This window comes from Lodderomyces elongisporus, chromosome 1 (genome assembly GCF_030384665.1).
Source record: "Lodderomyces elongisporus chromosome 1, complete sequence".
In the NCBI taxonomy this organism is placed as follows: Eukaryota; Fungi; Ascomycota; class Pichiomycetes; order Serinales; family Debaryomycetaceae; genus Lodderomyces; species Lodderomyces elongisporus.
Window position 1 is genome coordinate 926011 of NC_083673.1, and position 25571 is coordinate 951581.

Genomic DNA, 25571 nt, shown 5'->3' on the forward strand with positions numbered 1-25571 from the left:
TGTCAAATAAAATATGTTGATTTATGATTCAAACGATATATCCTTCTTAAACTATTCTGAATGGGGCTGGAAGGGAAGGACAATAAAGATGAATGCAACACTCGCTTTTGTCTGTAGAATATTGTTGTTTAGAGCAAGTTTGTATACGAGTGTATCCTCAATACAGTGTTTTTCTAAATTTTTTTATGGTTCTCTGTTGGTTATTTCGTTTGGGACGTTTCAAACCTCTGAGTGTTGTCCTTTTTTTAAATCTTTTAACTTAAGGACACAATCAGTGTTGGTAATATACCGCTACCACGTGAGCGATAAAAGGTATAAATATGCCAACCGAATAGGAAAAGTTTTCACCTCTCACGTACTTGTAGAAGGAGGGTTAGTAAGTCGTATAATATAGCATAATACATGAGAATTACGTTGTTCCACTCCTATATAAGACAAGGTAGCAACTGCTTGTGTATAACGAAAGGCGAAAACATGCGAACAGATTAGAAGTATATACTGAATGTTTTTGTCTGGATATGTTTTACTTCTGAAAACCCTCTTTTGGTCGGACAAGTTGATGTTGAAGGTACAAATGGCTTTAGAGTCAAGGGAGAGACAAGCTCACCACGGCAAAACGCCCCAAGAATGTCACCACTGAAAAAAGTGCCAGTAGAGCCAACAGTGCCAACAGTGACAGTATAGTCTACAGTGTCAATAGTGCCAACAGTGCCAACAGTGACAGTATAGTCTACAGTGTCAATAGCGCCAACAGTGCCAACAGTGTCAATAGCGCCAACAGTGCCAACAGTGTCGATAGTGCCAATATTGCTGTATATTAGACGGGAGTTGAGCAAACGCTTCTCAGTGATTACATCTTCCATTAAATTGACATAACCATACCTGCTCAACCAACACAATCACCACCGAATACAAACTGCTCAAGCACAGTATGCTTGAAAACAGACATCGCTGGACATTCAAGGGAGTTTTTTCCTTCTACTATTATGATAGTGATATTTGAATGAAGAATTAGCCATATTTGAAAACTCAGAATTTTAAATATTTGGTATTAACCCTCATCAGAATTCCGGCACATCAAATGTAGCTAAAAAGCTAAGCTACAACCAAAACCAAAATCCTCAATGCGAGGTAATGGGGTAACTTAAAACCTCCCCATTCTTACATATTATTCCTGAGGCGATAATGCCAATGGAAACCAATTAACGTTAGAACCAAGGAAAGTACAGAATGATACAAATCAACATGATGTTCTTCCTTTGGCTAACATCCATTTCTTATTGTTCGTGAAGTTAACGAGAGACCATGTTCTTACCGGTTTATCATTTACGTTACTTCGCCCAACAAAACCATCACATCTCAATTTGCACTCTTTTCTTAGGGATTAAAGTCAGCGCAAAGATAGTTTGACGATTTCGTTCCTTTGATAACGAAACACGCCACTATTTTAGTCGTCATTTTAATCAAGGGAGATACGCCATGAGATGCCCAAATGATCGAGATGCGGATAGGTTTTTACATTCTCGACAATGCTTTCCGTCCGAAGATAATGCTTATCAGATAGCCAATTACACTCGCTACTTTCAGCCTGTCACACTCCACTACCACTATAAGGGAGACTCTTGCCTCTAGCTAATCACTGCCAAGACAAGTGTCAAGGGAGACAGTAGTGGAAGAGTCGAGTTTGAGCTAAGCTGAATAGCTAAGGAGAAGAGATTATACCACGTGCGCACATCCCGGAAAACGTAATGATTGAGTGAAGAAGGAATGAATGCTTGAAAGTAAACATTTCAGCAATAAAGACATCCCTTACCCCTTTTCAATATCATGCGTTGTTCATCTTTAATAAGAACGCCTAAACCTTATTCACTTCTCCATGCAACCAAAGAATTTCACCAGCAGCATAACAGCGATGTGATGAGATTCAAGGGAGAGTGTAGCTATATCGAAGCAGAGGTGTATGGTGTTAAAGTACTGGGCGTGTTAAAGACTCATTACTGTACATGAGGATGATCTGAATTGGGAGCGTGTCTTAGAATCCATCTGATGCTAACTTAAAGTAAGAATCTATCAAACATGGGCAATGGATAGCGAAGAGAGCTAGAACCTACCGTCATCAAGTTCTTAAACAAACCGAGAACTCATTCATACTGAGTCTCATGAGGAAAGCAGCTTCCTCATAATAATCCCATTCCTGGGCTGCGAGAAATACAGGAAGACCGCGACCTCTAGCGAGAGGCATTGAAGACTCATTATCTTCAATGCTATTCCTGGGACGAAGGTGCCCACGGAAGACCCCAACCTCTGTTTTGAGAGGCATTGCAGGCGAGCACCCTAGCAATGCTATTCCTGGGACGAAGGTGCCCACGGAAGACCCCACGGCGTTGACAGGCCCTGATGTTACAGTGTCCAATACAAAAGACCAATACGTAACACAACCTCAATCTTCGCCCAACACCACACCTGAAGGAATCACCTTCATATTTTACAAGAACACATAAAATGTGTCGAGACACCTTAGTTTTAACTCCTTATCCGAGAGTACGTGATTAAACATCAAGGAAATTCCATACAGTTGAAGATTATCCTTCCCACTTGAACGATATTCCTATCGATTCCGTGTCAACATAACTTATCTTTTGACAATGACATCAATGTATCGTTTCGGGGCCTACTTTCTTCGGGAACAGAAAAGTAAACGAGGTTGTAATCCATATATTCAGTATTCCTGTTCAACGAATTAGGAGATGTTTTTTAATGATGACTAGCTCTGCAAGAAACAGAGATGGTTACCGCTTTTGACTTCTATCTTAAAAAGGAACTATTCGAATTCCATATTTATGTTTGCATGCATCAAAGACAATGAGGACGTAGTCCATTATGATAAGAAACTTCTATAACAAACTACGCCAAGGGAGTGTTGGTAATATACCGCTACCACGTGAGCGATAAAAGGTATAAATATGCCAACCGAATAGGAAAAGTTTTCACCTCTCACGTACTTGTAGAAGGAGGGTTAGTAAGTCGTATAATATAGCATAATACATGAGAATTACGTTGTTCCACTCCTATATAAGACAAGGTAGCAACTGCTTGTGTATAACGAAAGGCGAAAACATGCGAACAATCAGTTTCTAGTCTTTCTTTCTTTGTTTCTTTGTTTCTCTCTTTTTCTCCTTCTCTCTTTCTCTCTCTCTCTTCCTCCCTCATTATATACATATATTTTTTCTGGCTATGACAACCAAAATCTCTGCTTTGCTTTTTTTTCCCTTCTTCCATCTTTAACTCCCAGCAAAATATTACACATTAAACATTTTGAAAAAAGTCGTGTCTGTGTCCAGATTACCAAATACCCTACTCTAAAGTATTCACAGGTAAGGGACCAAAGGTATTTGCAGCCACGAGAACTAGGAATAAGGACAATTGTTGTTTCGCTTCCTCTCTTTGTCATATTTAGTGTGGTATTTCTTCGTTGTATTTTTTTGATAATGGTTGCTTTTTCTGAAATTGTTCTTTTCATTTAAATCAATTTTTTTTTTTTCGTTTTTACTTAGGACTCACAAAGTGTAAAAAAAAGAGGTTGGAATTACAGTAGACTGGTTACTTTTTCTTTTTCTTTTCCTTTTTTTCTTCCTCTTTACGTTCTTTGTTTATTTGTTCATTTATTCTGGGTATCATTATTGTTTATTACTACTGTTTTATTTTTAATTTTCATTTTTCGTTTTGTTTTAAATTAGCTTGAATCTCGACTGATCGATGACATTTCTCACAAGTTGATCTGCAGCGGCGACATAATCAATAATTGCGAAGTGCTAAACTCCAATTTATTAAGCTTATCTCCAAACTCCATCAATTCAAAAATGAGACTCATATTGGGACATATCCGATCGCACTTGTCCACCACCACCACCAACTCTTTTTGTTCAATATCCTTGCTAATGACTCTTTCGGTGTTGCCATTCTTCAACATTTCATAAGCTTCATTAACACCCATTCCAAATTTCATCATGTAGAATGCAACAATGACGCAAGCGCTCCTCGAAACCCCGCATTGACAGTGCACAAGGACTTTTAACCCCTTGCTGTAGAACTCGTCAATCTTTTCCGTGATTGAAGACAAATCCTTAGAAATATTTGAGGTGTGTGACCATGGGACGTGGATATATTCTCGTTCACCCAAATGTTGATTGTGGTAGGTACTCGATAAATTCTTGCATTCTTTAGCAACATTAATTACAAGGTTATAATCATTGAGATCAATCTTGTTGATGGGGTCTGAGTAGAGGAAAATCAAATCGTTGAGTACGTTTCTCGGGCCCTTGGGATAAGCATTGATTGCAGACGATTCTTGCAACTCCTCGGGTATCATAGATTTAAATTTGTACGTTATATTTTGTGGCGTGTGCATCATCGGCATCGGCAGCAGAAACAGTTGTTGCAGATGCAGTTGCAGTTGCAGTTGCAGTGAATGCGTCGACTGTGTAATTTCTTTGCTAAAGTTTGTCTCCAATGGCGATTCAATTGACATTTTCTTGATATTCTGCAGTAACTTAGTTGGTGTTGCATTGTGATGTGCCTGAGTGGGACTTTGCAACATTGGAGGTGTTGAGAGTGGCGATGATTTGGAATGAAGGGCAAATGGCGGTGGTGGCGGCGGTTGAGGGAGTGTTTGCATGTGTGGGTGTTTGCTTGTATTTAGATTTGCATTTGCATTTGTATTTGTATTAAGATTTAGATTCGTGGGTGCTTGCATGTCTGGAAAAAAGTTAGATGGCAATGTATGCTCATTTGCAAACAAATTGGAACCGTCGCGTATACTGCTCGTGGATGAGATTTGATCATTCTCATTTTCTGTCGTAGGGGGCATGGGGAATTTGAATTTGCGTGTTCGAATACGCTCTTCGCTATTTGATAATGATTGGAATTGGGCAATTGCAGGTGGGTTAGGAGGTGTTTGTGTTACTGATGGTGTATGCAATGCGTCTTCAGTATAGAGCATGTTTGTTCCGTTATTTTGGAAATGTGGTCTTTTGAGACTTGATGATATGGAAGCATCTAAAGAAGATCCTCGACTAGCATCGTGTGAATTTAGATTCAATGACAAGTTCTTTGTGTTTCTGTTTAAATGGAAAGAATTGAATTTTCTAGAGTGTTTTGGTGAATAGTTTAGTAGGCCGGGTGATGAGTGGCTGGATCCATTTGAGGATACTGATGAGATTGATGATTGGTAGCCGTGTGAAAGAATATTGGTTGGAGGTCGTGGAAATGAAGATGTAGGTGTTGCTGCTGCTGCTGCTGCTGCTGCTGCTGTTGTTGCAGTTTGTGTATTGTTCATGTTGTTCATGTTGTTTATGTTGTTGCTGTTATTGTTTATGTTATAATGTTTATTACTACCATCATTTATCTGGCCAAGTGAAGTTTGAAGATGGTAATCTGGTGTATTTACTTGCGAAGCTGGGAATGGTGGAGGAGATCTAGTCAAGCTGTCTGAAGCATTTTCTTTATTCTGCTCATCTTGATGTTGTTCGTTACTCTCATTCACCTTTTCTTCTTTTTCTTCTTTTTCTTCTTCCTCTTCTTCTTCTAGTGCATCTCCAAATTCAGATTGGGAATCTTCAAAGCTGTATCGCCTTAGATTGTGTTGAGGGCGATGTGGACTGTGTAACCTAGGCAGGTTTAATGATTGCTTTTTTAAAGTTGGTGCTTTGCTTTGGCCTGGAGCTGTTGTTGCAGACTCGTGTACAAGGCCATCCACGCTCATCATTGAATGTTCACCGGTACTTTTGCAAAGAGGGTTCCTCTCTGTTTTTGTTGCTGCTGGCACACTCAAGTTTGGCTTCAATATTTGTTTCTGGTGTTGATTGTTTGACTTAAACTCTTCGCAGTATCTATTTGAAATGGAGTTAAATGGACCTGTGATGGGCTGGAAACTTGAGACAAAGGGACTCGACATGCAAGTAAATGGGGAATGTAAAAAAGTGGAGGGGGAGGGGGGAGAAGGCGAGTGCTTGAAGTAGGAACAATAGGAGTGAAGAAGGGTGGGTATATGGTCTTTTTTTTTATTTGTTTTGTCAGTAGGTTTGGATTGCAAGGGAGTTGGGCTAGGTTCAATTGAAATTGCAAACAAAAAAAAGTGCTAACTGGGTTGAACTGGTGTGGGAGACAAAAAAATTATAAAATAAAATAAGAAACTGAGGACTTCACTTTGCTAGTAATTGTTTTGAATGTTAATGTGTATGGATTGGCGTTTTGTATGTGTCTTGATGCTTGACGAGTTTGTGGATGTGCCAAAGCAAAAAAGTAATACGAAATGAGGTAAATCCAAATAAATAACAAAAAAACAACAAAGAAAACAACAAGATATGGTTGGTTGGTTGGCTGGTTGGTATATGTGGAAAACCCAGTGAAAATAGGTTGTATAGGATGTTGGATTCACTGGTTGTAGAAGATGATGGTGTCGTTATGTCTTCTTTTGCTTGTTACCCTTGCTGAACTTTCTAATGAAATGACAACTAAATTGAAAAGAAGTAATGTATAAATAAATAAATAAAAATAAAAATTAAAACAACCTAAGAAACAGATTGGGATTCAAAAAAAAAGGATATTTCTTTAGCAGCTGCTTTGAAGTTTAATGGTAAAGGTGTTGTACCGTTATAAAGCTGAAGGTGGTTTTTTAAAGCTTTTTGGAGCTTTTGAAGTTTCTAAGGGAGGTGGCTTTGACTTGTTGTTGTTGTTGTTGTTGTTGTTGTTGTATTCTGTTCTTTTTTTTGGTTTTCAAAAACTTTCTAAATATAAAACAAGAATTTGCCTGTGCTTATTCCTTCAGTAGGAGTGGGAGGGGGAAAGGGCAGGAAGTAGAAGGGAAAAAGGAGTAGTTTAATCTTCAGCAGTATGGCAAATTCGTTGCAGTCTGTGGTGTCTCACGTCCTTTTGCTCTGTCGCTAAATTTCTTTAGTGTTTTTTTTTTTTTTGGTTCTCATTCTCTCTCTCTGACTCTCTCTTTCATTTTGTAGTCTTTGTCTTTGTAGCGGCTTAGCTTTGAAGCGCCTGCATTGTAACGATCATTTTAAATTTTTAATTTTTTTATTTTTTTTTTCTTACAAAATAAAAAATAAAAAAAAATAAAAAATAAAAGTTTTGGTGTCTGTTCCAAATTTCTATTTATTTTTTATTTTTATATTTTTTTATATTTTTTTATATTTTTTTATATTTTTTTATATTTTTTAATTTCCGTGTTTTACAGTCTTTACTATAGAGTTTTAGAAAAATAGAATAAATGGAAGGTATGTAGGAGTTCACCAGTATTCATTAGGGTGAGTGTAGTCCACAGATGTATGCTGGAAGATGAACCTTCTAAAGGGGACTACCAACTTCATCACTTGTATGCTGTTGCTGCTGTTACAGTTGTTACTGTTGTTGATGATGAAAAGAAAAAATTGTATACTCTGTTCTTCTAAAAATATCCCATACGTGATTATTTGCCCCAGATGTAGCACAGATGTGTTTAATTTAATTTTTATATTTTATTTTTATATTTTATTTTTATATTTCTCTATATATATATTTTACTCTTTGTGTAATTTTTTATTGTTGTCAAGTGATGATGGGACACTTGCTGTTCTTGTCTAATTGTCTATGTGGGACTTTGGAGTCTAGAACTTTTAAACCCCCCTTAAAAAAAAAATATAAATTTCTGTTTTTTTTTTTCTTCTTCATTTCCTCTCTAAACTGTTATGAAGGACCTTTAACCAAAGTTACACAAACCAAAAAGTTATATACAAATTTTAATTTTAGCAGCTAACCTTGTGACAAGCAAACAAACTAAGGACCATCATTCGTTGTAAATCGTTAATATTTCAATACTTCAATACCTTTGCTGTTTGATAATGACAAAGATAATGACGATGATGGTGATGGTGATGAAGAGTGGGATAAACAGTACTGTTGGTGCGAGAGAGAAAGGTTAAGTTGTTGGTTAATTGCTATTATATCTTTAAATTACCTAGTTGAAAGTACTTTCCAGAGCTAGGGTATACCAGTATAGACGGAAAATGTATTATGATTATAAATGATGACAATGTAAGAGACCGCGGTTAAAGCTGAAACAAGAAACTTTCTCTGCAATTGTCACATTTCCCCTTCAAACAAACAAGAGAAAACAAGACAAAACAGGACAAAGCAAAATGAAAAAGAAAAAGAAAAAGAAATAGCAAAGAATGGGTTACATTTTATCAACTACTGGCACCTGTTTAACTTTTGCTGAAACCTTTGTGCCCCCATACTCATATACTGGGGTTTCTGCCAGATGTCGCATCTCGTAGATCTCGCTCTTACTCACTCTCACTCTCTTTTATTAATTCCTTACTGTCATCATTAGCATTGTCACCTATCGATCCACAATTAGTTTTGCATTTGACGGCAACTCAACCTGAAACATGATATATATATATATATATATATATGCGCACGCGCGTGTGTGTACAACACACAAAACAAGAGAAAAAGAAAATAAAATAATAAATTAGATTAAATTAAATTAAATTAAATTGAGTACCAGACGCGACCATTTCCGTCAGATGTGTCAAACATCAACTACATCTTTATGTATATTGTATATATATATATATAAACAGATTTGTAATTAAATATACAACGCCATCAGCACATGCCATTCAAATAGCGAAAGAACAAATGAGAGAAACAAGAGAGTGGAGTACCAATAAGCCAAATTATTTTGAAATACAGTATTCTACATGGAATACCAGCTGTAGGATTCAATTGCTTGAAAAACAGACAGACAGACAGACACATACACACGCACACACGCCATATTTCGTACCCTAGCTTCCTCCCTCTTGCACACTCTCCAACTACCAAAAGACTTTGTGTTGAGCGTATCTCTTCAACACTTTTATTGTATTCTTGCTTACCTTTGTTTGTTTTTTCTTTTTTTTTTTTGTTTACTGTTGTTTTGTTTTGTTACATATTCCAATTCTATTTCCTTCAACCACCACCCGACAGTTTCAGAATAATTAATGCATCTTCATTCTTGATTTTAAAATCTAACGAGAACAAGGTGTGTGTGTGCGGGGGGGGAGGGGGGGAGTGGAAATTAAAAGAAGTCAAGGTCCAACAATTGTTATTTGCAACAACTCTTTGTTTCATCTTCTCTTTCCACGCCTCTTTTCTTCTCTTGTATCTTTGTAAGACCCAGAACACCACAAAGTACTCGAGCCAGCGTACCTTACTTTCAAAACTCCACATACTCAGCCTTGCTTTGTTTTTGCTTTGCTTCGCCTAAATTACTTTTGCTGTCAACATTAAGACACAAGGAAATAAGGTACACTTTAGAAATGCACCTACTACACAGTTGTTTTTTTTTTTTTTTTGTGTTACAAATAGCTGAAACTCAGAGCAGGATTGCTTCTGCAGCGTCGGCTTAATATTCTCAAACAACAATAAAATAGATGAATGAATCAATAGATAAATAAAACAAAAAGTAAGAAAGTAGAGAAAAGAGAACAACAAGAAGGGGAAAGAGCCAAATAGAAAAATAGAAAAATAGAAAAATACTCTTTGAATGTCATAAATTCTATACCAGCTTTATTTAAATAGATTCGCTCATGTCGCGTGGTGCTTACAATTTCCAATAGAAAACCATTCGTGTTGATTAAACTAATGGTATACCTAATGTTTCATTCTATTCTCTTCCAAATATGCAGCAATATTATCAACCATATCTTGTTTCTTCACGGCAGTCATGATATCTGGGTATTTTTTCCTAAACATTTTCAACTGGTCCATTGTAAAGTTATTTAGTGTATTGCTCTTCCATGCTAAAAGAACATCTGCTTCACTCAACTCAACAACCGATTTCTTGCTCAACTTTTGTTTCTTAGCCCTCTCTTGTTCATTTATTGCATCCACCAACACATCCTCTTGCAACACCCGCTTCTTTACACAATCACCCAATTCCCCAATACGTGCATTTATCCGTTTAATTAGCAGCTTATCGCTCTCAGACATACGATTTTTCAATTCGGCAAGCTTCTGCACGGTAATATCATTCTTCGTCAATGTTCTCTCATTGGGAAAAAACTCGGTTTGAAGTACTTCATGTTTAAGCACTTTGTAAAAATAGTTCAATGATGGATTAGGCCAATCTCGTGGAGCATATGACGACATCTTGTTGGATTGGATCAATTGAGTCATTTGAGAAACCAAAACTGAATCAGTCTTTAGTGCAAGCTTCTCGCTAGAATTCAAAACACTCTTGATATATTCTGCCGGCAAAGCTCGCACATCTTCAAGCCACGGCATCTTGACAAGTACAAAGCCTTCAGGGAACTCTGTGCCGTCTCGATCATCTTGAATATCTTGATCATCTAGAACATCTTGGTCATCTGCATTCTTATAATTTTTAGTTGACCGGGCACACCGGGTTGGGTACATTGAATACAAATACGGGCGCATATTCTTCCTTGTACACCCAAACACCACAGGGTATTTCTTAAGCCTAATACACGATCGATAAAGCGAAGCAAAAGTTTGTAATGAGTTGGTAAATACAACTTCGTTATTAGGTGTTGTTGTTTCTGCAACGTCCGCAGTAACAAACTCAGCAGTACCGCACCACAAAGAAGGATTAAAGTGTTTCAAATCACGGAATCCAATAAGCTGAAGATACGGTGGTTTCGAATACGCTTGTGAAAGTGCATAATCCTGCTCTTGTTTTCCCTCCCCTCTTTCATTCTCATCCTCATGATCATCGCCCTCGTCATCATCATCATCATCATCATCACCGCCACTCTTCCCAGCCTGACTTCCCTCGACTTGTCTATGGTCAAATGTATAATTTTTAAAAAAGTCCATTTGTTCCTTATCAAGAAGCAAGATATCTTTATCGCCAACAAAAAAACCTTTTCTAATCCCAGCTTCATCTTTCTTTTCACTAAAACTCAACTTTGGCTCTTTTTTCAACTCAATCACTTTTGGTGGTGTAACACCACCTTCTTTAACCAACTTGGTTTCTGTAAACACTTTCATGATAGTTTCTTCTCTCGTATAAACATAGAAATCTCGTTTCCTTACTTTTTCATGTGTATACAATTGATACCCTTTTACTGTGCATCCAAATCCACCACCCAAGGTTCCACCATCGCTCAAAATTAAATTGCATGTAAACAATACGCGTTTCACCTCTTTAATACCCAATATACTTTTCCTAATTTGACTGCCCAATATAGATTTTCGCAACACCAAACTATTCTTGGAAAACCCCGTGTTTTCGTGATTAAACTTTTCATCACCTACGTTAGCATATGCCTCGTCTCCAACATCCTTTGCATCGTTACTACCTGGTAATTGACTCATTGTTGTTGTTTGCTTTTTTTTTAAAAAATCAGTATTCATAAATAGATCCTTAAATGGTTGGAAGTCAAACTCTCGCTTATCCAGCGGTTTGATGAAAAAAGGCTCGATATAAAATCCATATGCATAATAATCATCAATGATCCTCCATAAAGCTTCCTTGGTTTTATTGTGTTTGTATGGCTGGTCGTTTGTAGTAATCCAAATCAACCTTTGTTTATTAAACATTTTTTTGGCAATGAACTCATCGATCATCTTGTTCATTATTGTGGTTAATTGTATTTCATCCTCCATTGGCTGGTACTTGAACACGTCATGCAACGAGCTTATGATCCCTCGTTGTAAATCATCGATTACGTCATTAAGTCTTTTCATATGATGGAGATTCACAGGGTCTAGTGAAAACAATCTATTAAAGCCCGGTGGGTTTTGCATCTTGCGTAGTGGTGATATGGTTTGGCAGTTGTAGAAATATAGGCCCACGCCTGTGTTTTTCGAAGTCTTTATCAAGTCCTGCATGAGCTCATTTATACTCGATAGTAGTTCAAATAATTTTGACGATTCATTGCTGGTGGAAAGTGTAGTTTCTGGTGATGTTGGATGGAGTAATAAATCTGGGGTAATCTCGATGAGAAACGCGATTGCCTCACGGACTTCAGTTTGCTTATATGATTCCGAGTGATTTTCTAGGGCCTCGTCCTCGTCCTCGTCTTCTTCCTTGATATAATCCCTGTAATCACTCATTCTTTAACAAATCTTTTGCTAATCTTTTGAAAATGCAATCTCCTTCCTTATTTTTTTTTCTTTTTACTTTTGTTAGTTTGGGCACGAGTGCAAGGTATACAAACTTGTTACTCTATTTGTTTGCATATTCTCTTTTTGATTTTATTTTTCTTGATTTTATTCTTTTTTAAATATCGGTTAGTTTCTCAAAATTCTTACCGCCTATTTTCTTATTTTTGCGCTCTCACCTCCTTATTCTTTTCCCCCAAGAAAAGATTGAATGAATATTGAAATCGAAATTAAATAACAAGTAAAAACCAATACACAATTCCTGGATCAATTCATATACGTATCAGTGTATCATCAACGTACACTCACACAATCATACAAACAATAAAGAATCACCATTAATTGCTATATATATATACATAAATCAGATACAACGATTTTGATAGTAGCAACTTTTCTTCTTGCAATGGCGATCCAATTCATATTAGTACTTAATAGACAAGGCAAGTCTCGGTTGGTGAAATGGTTCAACAACGGCATCTACACTGCGTCGCAAAAGCAACAGCATATAACTGATATACATCGGCTTATACTGCTGAGGGATTCTTCTAAGCAATCCTCGAATTTTGTGCTATACCAGAATACAATGAAACTCTGTTATAGACGCTATGCTGGTTTGTACTTCATAATACTGATTGACTTGGATGATTCGGAGCTTTCGTATTTGGAGAGTCTACACTTTTTCGTTGAGATATTGGATGTTTACTTTGATAGCGTTTGCGAAGTGGACTTGGTGTTTAATTTTTACAAATTATATTACATACTAGATGAGATATATCTTGGTGGTGAGTTGCAGGATATATCAAAGGATAAAATATTGAGCAGGCTACAGTATTTGGATACACTAGATCGAGATTAAAAAGAAAAAAAAAAATTGAGAGAAGGGGGAGGGGGGAAGGTAGGTGAGGAAAGGATAAAGGTCTCTTCATGTAAAAGAAACCGGACTAAAATGAAAGATTGCAAATGAACGAGAATGAAAATGAATGAATGCGAATGAAAGCTCGTGTATTCCATTTTGTGGGTTTAATTTTAATCTCATAGCATTGTTATTTTTTATCGTTATTATTATTATTGACATTGTTATTATTAGTATTTACATTAAAAAAGCTTTCCAGCTTCAAATGTATTCTATAGGCTTCTCTGTCAAAGTATTTGCATTGTGGGAAACTATAACATCCCAAAGCTGATTAGTCACCTCTTCGATTGACTTTTCTCCAACGTCGAGGATCTCGATGCTCTTGTCTTGGTTTGAATTTAAAATCTGCAAAAAGCATCGTTTGACTTTGGCTTGAAATTGTTGGAGTTCGTATCTTTCGTTTCCCCAGCCTTTTCTCTTGCTGATTTCTTCCAAGTCCAATGTGAGAAACATGGTCAAATCAGGTTTTGGCAAACCTTTATCTGGACCAAGCAACCAGTCAACACTGGCCAAGTTGCTGCTTTTCTTCCCTCGACTGATTGAGGTATTGGCTTCACTATCATCTAGATTGTTCTTAGCTAGAGTGTATGCAATCCCCGAGTAGATATATCGGTCCAACACAACAAAGCATCCTTGGTTCAACAAGTTGTGTATCTCCTGATTCAACTCCCATCTATTGGCCAGGAATAGTAAATGTGCAGCTTGGTCGTCGAGTTGAAACTCCTTATTGGTCAAGTATTCATTGATCAATTTGCCAATAGGTGTTGTTCTATCGGGGAACTTTAAGAGTTTCGAAGAACAAGGAGGAGATGATGATGATGATGCATGACCAAGTTTCGAGACAAGTAGTGATGCCTGTGTTGATTTTCCTGAACGATCAAGTCCTTCGATGAGTATAAGCTGTCCTCGTGGCATAGTGCATTGAGTATACTTGTTAGGTTAGTAAGTGTTAGTGAATAAAATGCACACACACACTTGAGTAAATAGACTGGAAATTAAAACAATATACAAAATAAAAAAAAATAAACGGTTACGCGTGTATTAGCCATTACCACGCGCATGCCACCAAAAAAGTACAGTTCAACAGTTCATCCGTACTTTGATAAATTTGGAAAAAGAGGTTAAAAGAAAGATAAAAGACAGACCAAAAAAGCACAATAGAAGCTGTGCAAAAAGTTCATACTGGGAATTTGTGTATGTACGTGTATGCTTGTCTAAGTATGTGTATGTTTGTAATTTCAATGTTTGTAATATTTGTATAAGTAAGTGTGTATTCCCTAGTATATACATGAACATATTTAGCCTACAGTTGTTGTAATCAAATGTAAATGTGAAAGGGATTATGACCGAAAGAATCAAAGCTTAGCTCATCAACCGGAGATACACCCTTTCTTGATGATTTTCTCATTCACTTTCCAATTCCATAACTACGATTCATGCCTAAAAGAACGCAATGTCTTTCGTCTTTAACCACCACAAAAATGAAGTGTAAGAAAAAGAAGCACGGCATGAACACTTGCCAACAGCTATCAAGTTAATTGCATGGTGTATGGTATAAATATACTACGAATAGAATATTGCCAAAAAACGACGCCGTTGAGATGGATTGTTGGTGAAGAAGAAAGGAAAGGAAAGGAAAGGAAAGGAAAAGGAAAGGAAAAGGAAAGGAAAAGAAGATAAAACTCAAAGATGAAGTAGGAGTAGCTTGAGGTGTGAAAAAAATATTTATATATATACAAAAGGGGATTTTTCTCTCACAAAACATAAAAAAAAAAAGAAAAGGAAAAAAGAAAACACATTTCATGAACAAATTGGAATATGTACACTACTTCTGATACCGCTACCAATTGATTTGGTAAATCAGAGAAATAAAAGAAAAGCTAAAGGTAGGTCGTGTGTTTGTGTTAAGTTTTTCGTTTTGTTCTTCTTTTTTTTTTAAGCAGCAGCAGCAGCAAAAGTTGAATATTGATTTACTTCTTTCCATTTGACATATTGACTGGACTCAACTGTGCCACATTTTCAAATTGGATGTATAAGCCACTGAAGAATAGCAGAAACGTAATATACAAAGCATTTGCAAATAGAGAAAGGAAAAAAGAAATAAATAAATAAATAAACAAACAAACAAACAAAAGAGTGAAAGGGTAAAAGGAGGCTATTGCTACTGAGCAAGCTTCAGGCATGATTTACCAAAATTTTGTATTTTCTTTCGTGTCTTTGTCCTAGTTGAGGTGTTGTTAGTCTACAAAATCAATCTCTTCTATCCCATCTATCCCATCTATCCCTTCTATTCTTTAGTACTTTTTTTCTTTAATTAGCTAAAAGATATGAACATATGTACTTGCAATTGACAAATAAAAAAAAGGAATTGATGTCTATTCATTTGGTCGTGGGGAAGGAAAGGAGGGGGAGGTAGAGAAGGGGATGTTTGTCTAATATTATCAGCGACTTTTTTGCAATCTCGGCTAACTTTGCGGAAGATACGGCTTTCGGTTATAAAAAAAAACAACAACCTTAGCCAAAAAACGAAGAAACAAAAAAAATAAAAAACGAATGATCTTTGGAAATGTGGAGCCGACTAACTTTGCTGGTAACAATAACGGGACAGAAGTGCTCGTGTCCCAATTGGTGCATGTTTTCTTTTTTCTTTGGGTTTGTAAGATTTAATCCCAAGTCAGTTGGTAATTATTAGCTAACAAGTCAGTGATTAGTCTACTACAAGGCACGCGAGGCTTAGATAATGGTGATGAGACAAAGAAGAGTATTGGATTCAATTCATCTTTTGGAGGATATTTTCCATATGTTCTTTTTTTTGGGGGGTGTCTTTGCAAACCAAAATACATAAGTTGTCCATTTGCAATATTGTTTTAAAATCTTCAACTGCACATTTGAGGCTTTGTATAAACCTGCTGTGTTTTTGACACACAGTTAAGTTTCCTCTTTTTTTGTTTCGTTTTTTCTTCCTTCTTTTGCTTGCGGTTCAAAAGGAGTCAAGTGTTAACCTGTTTTGGAAGGCGAGAAGGCGAGAAGGCGGCAATACGGCAATACGGGAATGCGGGAATACGGGCGAACGGTGAAAACAAAATTTCGTTTCTTCGTTTATCGAGTTTTCAGTGTTGGAATCATACCAGAACGAATAAGACAAAACAAAGCCACATAGATAGTTGGTGGAAAGCACACCCTTCTGTTCTTTGTATCCTCCTTCGACGCCATGTTTACAGTACACTATTTTGACCAAGTCAAACTTGTATTGAAATTAGATAACTAGATTCTCTATTATGTGTTGGTTTTGGTTTTGGTTTTGGTTTTTATTTTGACAAAAAGACACTAGATCATTGAGTATAGGTAGTAGTTGCAACACTCTCAATGTTTTGGTTAAAGCAAACTTTAAAGCAACTTTAAAGAAATTGGCTGGAGGGGGAGGGAGGCGGAGGAAAAATTTGTTCTAAAAGCAAATAAAAAGATTGTCATTTAGCAAAAAAAATTAAGTTACCCTGACTCACATCGTACAACAAACGAACAAATAAGCACACAGTCACACAACAACACACAACAACACAATCACACAATCACTCTCTCTTTCCATCTTCTGTATGTATGCATTGGTTTCTCCAAGGTATTCAACATATCTAGTTCTAAATGGATGACATGGGTAGAAAGAGTGCAAATTTCAATTGTTCAAAGCGGTTTAATTAAACTAATTTAGGTTACTAAGCCTATATATTCAAAACACGTAGGAGAAAAGAAAATGAAATACAATCAAAAAAAAAAAACAACCCTTAGTGTGTAACTCAACAGATCTCGTTCCTCTTGCTCTAAGTCTCAACTTCTAAACTTCAAAGTAAGGGACACATCGTCTTGAAGAATGAACAAAATCAAAATCAAAATCAAAATCAAAATCAAAAACAAAACAGGTAATAGAGTAGACTAATAGATATTAGGATTAACTACAACCTCTTAACAACACATTCGCTTCTCTCTCTCTCTCTCTTTCTTGTTCTTCAGTTTATTGCTTGTTTCTGTTTCTGTTTCTGTTTTTTTTTTCGTATTTCAACATATTCGCTAAAAAGACGGTTGTTCAACCATAGCAAACAAGATTTGAAATATACAACTAAAACTCTCATTTTGAAAAGACCGGCAGCAAAAATTCAGCAGTATAAGCAGTGCTGAGTAAAAGAACAACAACAATAGCATCATTAACATCAACAACATTAACAACATTAACAACAACAAGTGCCCAAAGAAAACAAAAAAGAAGAAATTTTGAAAAGCAAAAAGCGGAAAAATAAACATAAAATAAATTAAAAATAAAATAAAATCAAAAAATAAATAAATAAAATCCACATTGCAAAAACTATCAATCATTTTGATTTAGTGTGTGCTAAAAGTGTTCAAGTGCCTCTCACTTTTCTTTTTTCCAATTTTTTTATTTTTTTATTTTATTTTTCTTTCTCCAAATTAATATTTCCTTTCCCATTTTTACACCTTATTGATCAAAATCAAAATCAACCACCATCGTTTATACAACAAAATACACACACACACATATAAATAGCCAAAGACTTAGTGATACAATAGCCACAACCAACCAATGTCTCAACAACTTAAGATCATAGCTAGTATGTACATACACATTCCTTTTCATTTTGGGCCCGAATTGTTGTTTGTTTGTTTGTTTGCTTTTTTATTTTTTCTGTTTTTTTTCCAACCGAGGCTGAGTATATTTTGAATGTATACATATACATTTACATTTTATCCTTCTTTTCCTTCATCTTTCATTGGGAGCCAGTATCAACAAGAAGTATCAAACATATAGGCAATATCTTATATTTCCTTTGCCTCCCCTTCCCCTGGTTTACTACATTACTGTTCATCCTGAGGAGTACTTCTTAGTTTAAGAGGATTTGGTAGAAATAGAATAGGTTTTCAAATTTTTAATTCCATTTTTATTTCTATTTCTATTCCTATAGCTTGGGGTGAAGGTTGGGATGGACTCTATCAAATTTCTAGATTTTTAAAAACCAATTCCAAAATAACAAGCTTTATGGCCGGAAGGATTACCCAACCACACACAAACACACACACACACACATATATATATATATATATATATGAATATCCATATATCCATCTATATATAGATAGATAGGTAGATGTGAGTGTGGTTGTGTATGAATGTTTTAATCAGTTACTAACAAATACTTTTCTCCCCCTTTTTTTTTAGTTGGCTCAAATCCAAATTTGGCATTTTATGCATGGAGGTTGTCGCAGATTAAACATATTGATGTAACTATAGTCGACGCCAAAGTCGATGAAAAATCGCCATTTTTCTTTAAATCTGCACAGCTAGGCTCCTCCCAATTCAATCCAACGCAAACTTTCCGCTCGCTAAAACAAATTCCAACCAGTAGCAAATACGATGTCGTCATATTGAGCTGCAACTCCTTACAAAACTTTCAATCGACATGTTCTGGTTTAAACAATATTGTCAAACCAAACACCTTAGTCTTGGTAGAATCAACCGGATACATCAATTTGGAGCCATTTGTATCAACAAGTTTCTCCACTGCGTCTGCAGTTTGTGTTATGTCAATAATGAATGAAAGTGATGTGCGAAAAGTATCAACAAACCATTTTTACCACAAAGTAAGAGGCAATGACACTCGTATATACTTTGGAACCAGCTCGGGCCTGGCAAGTAAATTGACCTCGAACCCAAACTATCAAAAAGTATACAAACTTTTGCAATCAATTTCGGAAAACAGCAATGGAAGTATTAGTCTACTCAAGTCGGGGAACACAAAGGAGTTCATGACGTACCAGTGGAAATTGGCATTGCCCCGAATAGTATTTAGCCCAATGATGGTTTTATTTGAAATTGAATTTCCCGAGCTTTTGCAGAACCAAATATTGACAAAACCATTGATTACCGGTTTGATCAATGAGTTGTTCAAATTGATAAAGAAGATGGATTGCAAACTAGTGAAGGGGTTTGAAAATGAAGCCAATTTACTCAAAAGCTGGGTCAAGATTTTTCCCGAGACAAAGAGCAATGAAAGTTTTATAAACTCGCCAGCTTTATTTTACAACTACTACAAACGTTATGATTTGGAACTTGATCTCCTTTTGTTACAGCCAATCTTGCTAAGTGACGATAGCGGCCTTCGCACACCATATTTGGAAAATCTATACTCCATGATGTGCCAATTTAGCAAAATTAACACCGACTCAGCATTATTCTTTCAAAGGAAAACGTCCGAGGGCCCAGATGTTACCTCGCTTTCTCTGACTGCTAAACAATTGGAAGCTGAAATACAGACCAAGTCCAAAAGAGAGCAAGAACTTGTTCAGTCCATTCAAAACCTCGAAGTATCCAAGATCAGCATCGAAAATGACGTTTTCAAACTGGAGACTAATTTGAAAACTCTTCAACAAGATATAGTGAATATGGAAAACAAATTTTCCAAATTGCAATATGAGTTTGAAAACAAGTCCAAATCGTTGGAATATGAGCATGATGCTAAACACAAGGCACTCAGTGAAGAGTATAATCAAAAATTAAGACAATTGGAGGATCAGTTCCTGAAACAAAAGTTGCAAAACAATTCACCAGAGTCCTTGCCTACTCAGCAGCCATCTATTCCGGCACCAAGCAGTGCTAGAAATAATAGCAATGCCTATAACAATAGAGATTCGGTGATGACCCTGGATGGGCTTGCCGATCTTAGTCACATTGTTCAATACAGTAATGCACTCAGCGAAGAGGATCAACGAAAACAGATGGCGAGTCAAAAACCACCTACAATTGCTGAACAACACTCTGGTTCGACCCCTTCACATTCAAATTCACATTCACTTGCACACCCCAACGCTCATGCTAATCCTCCTGTGGCCCAGACCTCTGCTCAAACCCCTGGCGAGTTTGTTGATGCAGTTGATATGCCACCTCATTTACTTGAAAAGGAGTTGGAGCTCAAGAGAAGAGAAGAGGCATTATTGGCAAGAGAGCAACAAAGAAATGGTAGTGTTGGTTATAACGAGTATGACCAAAGTCAATATAATGGATCACAACAACAGTTGCAACAATATCAGCAAGGGCAAAGACCGCCACAGTTGCCTCAGCAACCACAAAATCAGGCCTTCCCAGCGCAACAATATGGTTACTCGCAACAAGCACCACCATTTCCCCTAAAACAGCAAAGACTGCAGCAACAATATTATAACCAGCAACCCCAAAACTATCCACCTGCACCAAACGGTTATGCTGATCAACAGCCGCCCCATGGCTTACCTTCTGGTGGTATGCCACCAAACCAGTTTCCCCCAAACTTGAAACTGAACGGGTCTTTCACCAACATGCAGTATTATAAACAATCTGTACCACAATTGAATGGGTACGGTCAACCGCAACAACCTCAACCATTTCAACAGCTTCAACAACCAGCACAACCAAGACGGTTGAGTTCTATGCCAGGTGGAATGAGCAATTATAAGGATTATCAACAACAGTACAAGCAACCACCACCATCGCAACAACAACAACAACAACAACTGTTTGGTAATTCCGCTAGCTTCAACAATGCTGCACCAATTGACCCATTCATTGAAGGCAGATTTAAACCCAACGCCAAAAAGAATGCTCGTAAATCAGCCATGCCTCAATTCAACGGAAACTTAGATGGGTTGGATATGGGAGGAAGAGGTGGAATGCCCTTGCCAGGTGCGAGAAAGTCTGTGAGCATGGCAAATCAAATGAACTCATCGCCAAACCATACAAGACAGTCGTCAAGCAACATGTTGCTGTCGCAAAACCACCCTAATGGTGCACCAGCAGCACAACTGCAACTGCAACTGCAATTGCAACCACCTTCTAATCATCAACAAAACCCATCCTCGTCGAATTATTTGCAGCCACCGCACATGAATAGTTCATCATCTTCGACAAATACAAACGATACACCATTAACAAGCAACGAATCTGCTGAACAGCAACAAATTCATCTACAAGTTCCAACGCAACAGCAACAGCAACAGAATCTTCATCAAAATGTATCTCAAGGTTATAATGATAGTAATGCTAAACCGCTTGGCGGAATTGCTGATTCAAACAAAGGAGGAGCTGACGGAAATAGTACAGGTAAGAAGAAAAAGGGTTTGTTTGGTAGAAAAAAATAGTTTGTTACTTTTATAGTACTTATTTAAAATGAATAAAAAATATACAGTTTTTTTTTTCTCTTCTTTTAAGTCCTTTCTTCAGATATACGCAAGATATATCACATTAAGATTGTTTGATTTGATTTGATGTTGGTAAGATAATCGATTGTCGTAAATGTACTGGTGAAGGTTGTCCTTTTATCAATGAATTTCGCAACAAACAGTTGTTTTTTTTTCTAATCTTTACCTTTTTTTTATTTTTTTTATTTTTTTTCCTTTTCTTTTTTCCGTGATTGGGCTGGACAAACGAAAATTCACTACGAGAATTACCATTCATAATTCAAATCTTAAACCATACCAGTTTTACGCTAATTCTAAACTAATCATCCTAAAGTATTACACTTTACATTACATCTAATCCCCTTTGATTGATTCTCGTACCTTTTTTTTGGACCCTGTTTAACAAAAACTGCACAATTACTCATATTTCTTCTACGATGGCACGTTCATTTTATGAAAACGACTCACCAATTGCAAATAAGCCAGGGACAACCCAACCACTCACACCACAGCAAGCTCAAGATGACAAGCCACACGGTGATGTTTCTCTTATCGACGGTATGGTGATCCGTACTACACCATTACTTGAGCAATGGACAAGCAAAATTCGTCATTCTTTCAATACCAAATTCCAAATCCTTGAAGCCGAACTCGGGACACAATCACTGGCATTGCGCAACGAGTGGAGTAGTATTAAGCAAGAATACCATAGCATTGTTAATGAGCCAATATTACCCAATGGAATGTATATACTTACAGCTTTCTTAACTGGAAGTATATTGGCAAGGAACAGAAATATCGGTGTGAGATTCATAACACCTTTGTTGTTTGGTGGTGTTGCATTGGATTATTTCATGCCCCGTACATTTGCAAATATTGTGCTGAGGTATGAAATTGCAGAGAAGGAAAAAGTACCGGAATGGAGTAAAAAAAGACAAGAAACAATCAAAGATTTGAAGGATATCCGAGCAGGTTTGGACGAAGAGAGATTGAAGTTTAATGAATCGGTGATTTTGCAAGTAAGCAACTGGAGAAAATCATTTAAAGAGTTTTTTGATGAAAACGGAAAGAAACAAAAGTAAAAAAATTAAAAAAGTGAAAAAGTGGAAAAGTGGAAAAATGGAAAAGTGAAAAAAGAAGTGTATATTGATTAGACTGATCCTTCTATCAGTAATCACATTTATCTATGTGATGCGTTTAAGTAATGGAACGTATTTCAATTCTATAAATGTGTATATATCTATGACATTTTTTATAAGATCTTTTATAAAATGTGCTCTAAGTAGCTACGATTTGTGCTGTAGTATAAATCATTGCAACACCGCCAATCAACACCAAGAGGAAATCTAAATTACCCAACCAGTATCTCCTCCTTTTTTCATTTTCTGTCAAATTTGGTGTTATTTTGCAACAGCTTCTGTAATGAAGCATTGGTGGGTACATGTACACCAAGGGGATGCATGCAAAGCAGCCTACAAATGAGACAAATTTGTCTAAATTTTGACCACCAATGAATGCAATGTACGCAGTGAGCAAAACAAATAATGTTCTAAATAAGTTTTTTAACCATTTGACACCAAGTGAGAGCTTACCGCTTCTGAAATTGAAAATCTTTGACTCGATTAATCTAATCGCTGGAAATAATTGGAGTGGAGTCAGAAGAAGTATAGCAAGCGAGTAAAGAAATTGTGTAAGAATAACCATCGGAGAAGTTTGCGGTAAATTGAGCAATATAACAGTTTGGACATCCTCGCCAAATGTCACGTAACCCAAAGTACCAATCACTATAAAAGTGATGGCAATTGTTGTTATCACTTGAGCAAGAACCTTGGGGAAATTTAATGGATGAATCATGGACTCCTGAATTGGTATAATAAGACCAATACCTTCAAATGCAAAAATAGCTGTTCCAATAAATAACGAAAACTCCGATTCGTTAAAGAAATACTCAACATTGGGACCAAATTGGCTATCGTTCAATACGAGCCATTCGTAGAATATAAAGTAAAGTATAGTGGCCAACCCAGTTAAAATAAACAAATTAGCAAGAACAGCCACAATTGAAAGTTTAGTTATATCACGAACCAAACTCATTGGCGTGATTAATAATACTTGAAAACCAATAAACCAAATAATGTTCAACTCCAGGGTCTTGAAACTTGAAACGTTAACAATAAATGCTCGAAGATTTTCTGAAGTAAAGACAATATACGCGGCAACGAAACCAATCTGTGATATAACAATTGATGAAAGAATCAATTTTTGCATCCATGGCCCATACAACTTCAAACCGATTTCTGCAAACCCTGAAACTCTTGTAGTGATCTTGCTATACACCAATATCAAGTAACACCACCAAGACAATATGGCAAAGCCAACAAGAGTGCCAATAGAAAAAAGCAATCCACCATTGGCAAATGCACGTGGGAGGAAAAGTACTCCAGTCCCAACAAAAGCCTTTAAAAGCAAGAAATAAGCTTTTCTGTCTGTGGCAGTGCCCTTGGGATTATAGTTTGGTATTTCACCTTGTTCTCGAGAAGCCAATAAAGGAGTTTGCTCGTCCGAGAGGTTGAACTTGTAATGATTTATGATGTTGTCATCATCTTCCAATTCTTCACCAGCAAAATGGCCATACATGGTTAAAAACTCAATGAAATTTCTGGTGAGAAAGTTTGGTGTCATTGTACGGAACGAGTCATCTGCAAAATGTTTCAGATTATTATCCATGTTATCGCCATTGTTAAAGACTGAAGGATGGGTACTAAGCATCAGTGTTCTTCTCAGCCTTGGGTGCAGCGACAGCGACAGCAGGCGCTGTTGTTGTTGTTGTTGTTGTTGTTGTTGCTGTTGTTGTTGCTGCTGCTGCTGCTGCTGTTGCTGAGACTCATGCTGGTGAATTAAATATTCTCTTCTGAAACCACCAGGCACGTTAAACGACCCTGCTCTAGACCTAGACAGTCCAAGGCTACTCGTTGCACTATCACAGCTCTTGTGCCTTCTCAATTTAGGTTTTTCAATCGCATCTTGCTGGATCTTATACAAGTCCCTTGTGATGTCAGCACCTTCTTGATTTAAGCTTTCAAAATCACTAGGCAAGTGTTTTGAAATCTTTGAGATTAACTTTGGATCATCCAAACCATTGTTCAAGTCGCCCCGATCCAACGGTATGGCCGAAGGTGGGTGTTGTGATGTAATATCCGAGGCAGAAGACGGTGAAGTATCCATTATTGTGGAATCATTGTTCTCATCTAATTTATCTAACCCTACCCCCGAAGGGGATCTAAGATTATGATCTCTATTCGATAATGAGCTTGGCCCTCGCATAAATGGAGCATTAGCCACATATGAACTGCTTTGAGAGCCTCGTGGGGAAGCATCTTGCGACAAAGGGATCCCTTGAGTATAAGGTGACTGTGAAAGGGGCCTTGTGAGGAGAGCGATTGATCTTCTCCGTTCCTTTGTGTTTACTATCTCCTTTGGCTTAGACATCGAACGTTACTTGTTTATTTTAATTTTTCTTTCCCTATTCTCAAATGATAAGATTGGGAATATTCTATTGGCAAAACCCTGCTATGCTTGGAATAACTCACAAAATAATGTTTGATTTTGAGTGGCCAAGTAGTACGACAATAAAAAAGTTAAGCAAAGATAGAAAGAAATAAGGAAATAAGGAAGGAAAGAAAGGAAAAAAAAAATGTAATATATAATGGTAGTTAACTGAAAGAAGAAAAAAAATTTAACAGAACAGTTATTAGTGAAGAGCAAATGATTTGGATGATTTGTTGATAAGTTATCAACATATAAACAGTCAATATTTTTGTGTAACGAAAACGCCGTAGTTGATTTATGCTCCGCACCAACAATAGGCGCTTGATTACAGAATTAGTTATCAAATTCCACTTTCAAATGACCAACAACCAATTCCTTTCCTTTATGATGATACCTTGTAGTACTCGTTATTTTGAACTAAACTCTTTCTTTATCATGAAAATTAGCATGAATTTCAGTAGAATATTTTTCTTTTTTTAGAAAAGTAGAAATTCACCCTTTAAATAAAATAAAAAAAATATGATATTGAGGGAAGGAAAAAAATAAAAGCTAGTTATTAAATAACTCCCTTGCGGGGAATCGAACCCCGATCTGCTCGGTGAGAGCGAACCGTGATAGCCATTACACTACAAAGGACTTCTTGTTGTAAGAAGTTATTTGTGAGTTACTAATATTTGCTTTCAAAGAATGCAAGCTTTACACTTGTCAAACATGTTTTCTCTATTCTTAT

General features: G+C 36.7%; 9 protein-coding genes and 1 non-coding gene across 10 annotated transcripts; 4 read left to right on the plus strand and 6 right to left on the minus strand. All coding sequences in view use genetic code 12, as the record gives it.

Moving 5' to 3' along the window:
• Nucleotides 1-485: 485 nt before the first annotated feature.
• On the minus strand, nucleotides 486-863 carry PVL30_000333 (uncharacterized protein; the record flags this gene model as incomplete). Its single annotated transcript, XM_001523319.2, has 1 exon — nucleotides 486-863. The coding sequence occupies one exon, from the start codon at nucleotides 861-863 to the stop codon at nucleotides 486-488; it is 378 nt and encodes a 125-aa protein (XP_001523369.2).
• Nucleotides 864-1827: 964 nt separating this feature from the next.
• Nucleotides 1828-2501, plus strand: PVL30_000334 (uncharacterized protein; the record flags this gene model as incomplete). Its single annotated transcript, XM_061119162.1, has 2 exons — nucleotides 1828-1999; nucleotides 2233-2501. The coding sequence occupies 2 exons, from the start codon at nucleotides 1828-1830 to the stop codon at nucleotides 2499-2501; spliced, it is 441 nt and encodes a 146-aa protein (XP_060975145.1).
• Nucleotides 2502-3766: 1265 nt separating this feature from the next.
• CPP1 (tyrosine/serine/threonine protein phosphatase) lies at nucleotides 3767-5953 on the minus strand (the record flags this gene model as incomplete). Its single annotated transcript, XM_001527772.2, has 1 exon — nucleotides 3767-5953. One exon carries the CDS (start codon nucleotides 5951-5953, stop codon nucleotides 3767-3769), a length of 2187 nt encoding a protein of 728 aa, XP_001527822.2.
• Nucleotides 5954-9687: 3734 nt separating this feature from the next.
• On the minus strand, nucleotides 9688-12114 carry KU70 (ATP-dependent DNA helicase II subunit 1; the record flags this gene model as incomplete). The annotated part of the gene is made up of 1 exon (XM_001527773.1): nucleotides 9688-12114. One exon carries the CDS (start codon nucleotides 12112-12114, stop codon nucleotides 9688-9690), a length of 2427 nt encoding a protein of 808 aa, XP_001527823.2.
• A 454-nt stretch (nucleotides 12115-12568) lies between these two features.
• On the plus strand, nucleotides 12569-13021 carry aps2 (AP-2 complex subunit sigma; the record flags this gene model as incomplete). The annotated part of the gene is made up of 1 exon (XM_001527774.1): nucleotides 12569-13021. The coding sequence occupies one exon, from the start codon at nucleotides 12569-12571 to the stop codon at nucleotides 13019-13021; it is 453 nt and encodes a 150-aa protein (XP_001527824.2).
• Nucleotides 13022-13279: 258 nt separating this feature from the next.
• Nucleotides 13280-13993, minus strand: CDC8 (Thymidylate kinase; the record flags this gene model as incomplete). Its single annotated transcript, XM_001527775.1, has 1 exon — nucleotides 13280-13993. One exon carries the CDS (start codon nucleotides 13991-13993, stop codon nucleotides 13280-13282), a length of 714 nt encoding a protein of 237 aa, XP_001527825.2.
• A 3676-nt stretch (nucleotides 13994-17669) lies between these two features.
• Nucleotides 17670-21253, plus strand: PVL30_000339 (uncharacterized protein; the record flags this gene model as incomplete). The annotated part of the gene is made up of 2 exons (XM_001527776.2): nucleotides 17670-17697; nucleotides 18303-21253. The coding sequence occupies 2 exons, from the start codon at nucleotides 17670-17672 to the stop codon at nucleotides 21251-21253; spliced, it is 2979 nt and encodes a 992-aa protein (XP_001527826.2).
• A 476-nt stretch (nucleotides 21254-21729) lies between these two features.
• Nucleotides 21730-22374, plus strand: PVL30_000340 (uncharacterized protein; the record flags this gene model as incomplete). The annotated part of the gene is made up of 1 exon (XM_001527777.2): nucleotides 21730-22374. The coding sequence occupies one exon, from the start codon at nucleotides 21730-21732 to the stop codon at nucleotides 22372-22374; it is 645 nt and encodes a 214-aa protein (XP_001527827.2).
• A 196-nt stretch (nucleotides 22375-22570) lies between these two features.
• AVT4 (vacuolar amino acid transporter 4) lies at nucleotides 22571-24781 on the minus strand (the record flags this gene model as incomplete). Its single annotated transcript, XM_001527778.2, has 1 exon — nucleotides 22571-24781. One exon carries the CDS (start codon nucleotides 24779-24781, stop codon nucleotides 22571-22573), a length of 2211 nt encoding a protein of 736 aa, XP_001527828.2.
• A 624-nt stretch (nucleotides 24782-25405) lies between these two features.
• On the minus strand, nucleotides 25406-25477 carry PVL30_000342. Its single transcript has one exon. It is a non-coding gene; the product is annotated as a tRNA-Glu (tRNA).
• Between the last annotated feature and the right edge of the window lie 94 nt (nucleotides 25478-25571).